The 3,181-nt window shown below is 40.3% G+C and overlaps 1 protein-coding gene across 1 annotated transcript; it reads right to left on the bottom strand.

The window, feature by feature from the left end:
* Nucleotides 1-1,259: 1,259 nt before the first annotated feature.
* On the bottom strand, nt 1,260-1,773 carry LOC114111662 (cerebellar degeneration related 1). The gene is given in 1 exon segment (XM_042242447.2): nt 1,260-1,773. A coding segment is annotated over 1 exon segment (399 nt). The 5' UTR covers nt 1,659-1,773.
* Between the last annotated feature and the right edge of the window lie 1,408 nt (nt 1,774-3,181).

Raw genomic sequence — 3,181 nt, 5'->3', positions numbered from 1 at the left:
ACATCTTCCAAATTCTGTCCTTTAACATAAATATGTCAATATCCAGGTTTTCCAGAGTCTCCCAATATCCAGGCCTTCTGATTTTAAGATTTCTAAATGTCTAGGTCTTCTATTGTCCATATCTTCCAATGTTTAGGACTTCCAAGGTACAGGACTTGCAGTGTCTTTAGTTTTTAGGGCTTCCAGTATCCATTAACTCCAACACTCAGGGCCTCCAAAGTCTCCAGTGTCCAGAATAACAAATGTCCTCAAAATCTAAGACTTCCAATGTCTCCAACATTCTGTGCTTCCAATGTCTCCAATGTCCAGGGTTTCCAGTGGCACCAGTGTCAAGGTCTTCCAGCGACTCTAGATCTTCCAGCAACTCCAAGTCTTCCAACTAATTCCAAGTCTTCCAGCAACATCAAGGTCTTCCAGCTAAACCAGTCTTCCAGAAAATCCACGACTTCCAGTCAATCCATGTCTTCCAGTAAATCTAGTCTTCCAACAAATATAGGTCTTCCAAAAAATCCATATCTTCCAGGAAAATCCATGTCTTCCAACAATTTCAAGGTCTTCCAGCCAACCCATGTCTTCCAGAAAATCTTTGTCTTCCACCAAATCCAAATCTTCCAGCTAATTTATGTCTTCCAGAAAAATGCAAGTCTTCCAGTCAATCCATGTCTTCCAGAAAGAAATCCAGGTCTTCCTCTCAGTCTACGTCTTCCAGAAATATCTACGTCTTCCATCAAATCCAGATCTTCCAGAAAAATACAAGTCTTCCAACCAATCCATGTCTTCCATCAAATCCAGTCTTCCAGTCAATCCACGTCTTCCAGACAAAATCTATGTCTTCCACTAAATCCAGGTCTTCCAGCAAAGCCACGTCTTCCAGAAAATTCATGTCTTCCTATAACGTCCAGGTCTTCCAGCAAATCTACGTCTTCCAAATAATCCAGGTCTTCCGGACAATTCGGGTCTTCCTGAAAATCCATGTCTTCCAGAAAAGCCATGTCTTCCAGGAAATCCATGTCTTCCATCAAATCCATGGCTTCCAGAAAATCAATGTCTTCCAGGAAATCCATGTCTTCCAGCAAATATTTGTCTTCCAACAAAACTGTGTCTTCCATCAAATTCATGTCTTCCAGCCTATCCATCTCTTCCAGGAAATCCTCGTCTTCCAATGAAGGTGCACCTTCCAGGAAATCCACGTCTTCCAGAAAATCTTCGTCTTCCGATGAAGGTGCGCCTTCCAGGAAATCCACGTCTTCCAGAAAATCCTAGTCTTCCAATGAAGGTGCGCCTTCCAGGAAATCCACGTCTTCCAGAAAATCCTCGTCTTCCAATGAAGGTGCACCTTCCAGGAAATCCATGTCTTCCAGAAAATCCCTGTCTTCCAATGAAGGTGCGCCTTCCAGGAAATCCTTGTCTTCCAACAAAGCCATGTCTTCCAGGAAATCCTTGTCTTCCAACGAAGGTGTGTCTTCCAGAAAATCCTCGTCTTCCTACACCTCCAGGTCTTCCAGCATCTCCAGGGCTTCCAGCATCTGCTCGTCTTCCAGCATCTCTGTGTCTTCCAGCATCTCCACGTCTTCCAACATCTCCACGTCTTCCAACATCTTTACGTCTTCCAGCATCTCTACGTCTTCCAGCATCTCCACGTCTTCCAGCATCTCCATGTCTTCCAAACAACTACTCAGTCTTCCAAAAGCAGGCTCAATATCTACGTCTTCCAACGTCTCTGGTGTACCGGTCGTCTAACATTCAGGTCTTCCAGTGTCTACGATATCCAGGTATTTTAACATGCTCCATAGTTCAGGTCTTCCAAACTTTCCCCAGATCCAGACCTTTTTAAAATTAGTCTTCCCAAGTCCAAGCCTTTCTATGTTCAGATTTTTCCATAGACAAGTCTTCCAACCCAAATATTGCTGCTTCTAGTAGAATTAACTTTAAAAAATTGAATAAGGCATTCCTTCAGCCTAGTAATGTTTTTTGCTACTAGGAAATGTGTATTCATTCTTTACAACTTTTAAAGATAGTGTTTATTAAACAGCTTCTGGAGAAGATTGCTGTGATAAGTTTTGCAAATTTACTCATGCTCCTATTTTTTATAAAGTTCATTCCATTTGGTACAAGTGAAATTCTTATTTTAATGAGAAAAAAATTCCTGTTTAGAGACTTTATTATTTTAGATAAAGCTATCATACAGTGTATTTATCCATTTGTTATGACATCAATTTTTGTGGTTTAATCTTATGTGGCATAAATAATAATAACAGCAACAACATTAACATAGCATTTGCTATGTCCAGGCACTGTTCTAAGGTCCTTACATGCATCAACACATTTAATCTTTATAAGAACCCATTGAGGTAGATACTTTCATCCCTGTTTTACAGATGAGGAAACTGGCATAAGAGGTGAAGGACATAACTCTTCAGTAGTGAGAGAAATCGTTCTATGAAAGTATGTATAGACCAATAGTATATACACTGAAGTATTAGTAGAGAAAGTCCCTAAAGGAAACTGAATACATTGTGCTGCATTTACACAATGGAATATTATACAGCAGAGAAATGAGTGGACAACAGATAAACATATTATATATATAAACATGGGTAGACCAGGGGCTTCCCTGGTAGCTCAGCTAGCAAAGAATCTGCCTGCAATGCAGGAGACCTGGGTTCAGCCCCTGGGTTGGGAAGATCCCCTGGAGGAGGGCATGGAAATACACTCCAGTATTCTTCCCTAGAGAATCCCCAAGGACAGAGGAGCCTGGCGGGCTACAGTCCATGGGGTCACACAGAGTTGGACATGACTGAGTGACTAAGCACAACACAGCACATCAAGTCCCAGAAGACTACATATAATAGGATATTCTTTTTATATTAATTATTCAAAACAAATACAACTGAAGGATATTTTATTTAGGTGTACATATATACTATTGATTAAAAGTATTTTATGAGAAAGTAAAGGAAAGGCAATAAAAAACTCAGGATAATGGCAATTGGGACTGAGGAAAGGCGGTTGGAATAGAAGTAGAGGGAAGTCATTGTCAGTATTCTAGTGCTGTTCAGGTTTGATGGGTGAGTGGGTGGTATTCATTCTATAATTAAAACATTGATTATTGTGTGATTATTATGAAATTAAAGAACAAGTCTGCATGTTCTATGACAGTGTGAATGGATGACTCATAATT

The sequence above is a fragment of the Ovis aries genome, chromosome X (assembly GCF_016772045.2).
Source record: "Ovis aries strain OAR_USU_Benz2616 breed Rambouillet chromosome X, ARS-UI_Ramb_v3.0, whole genome shotgun sequence".
NCBI lineage: Eukaryota > Metazoa > Chordata > Mammalia > Artiodactyla > Bovidae > Ovis > Ovis aries.
Note: the sequence above shows the minus strand (reverse complement) of the source record. Positions and strands in the feature narration are given on the sequence as shown.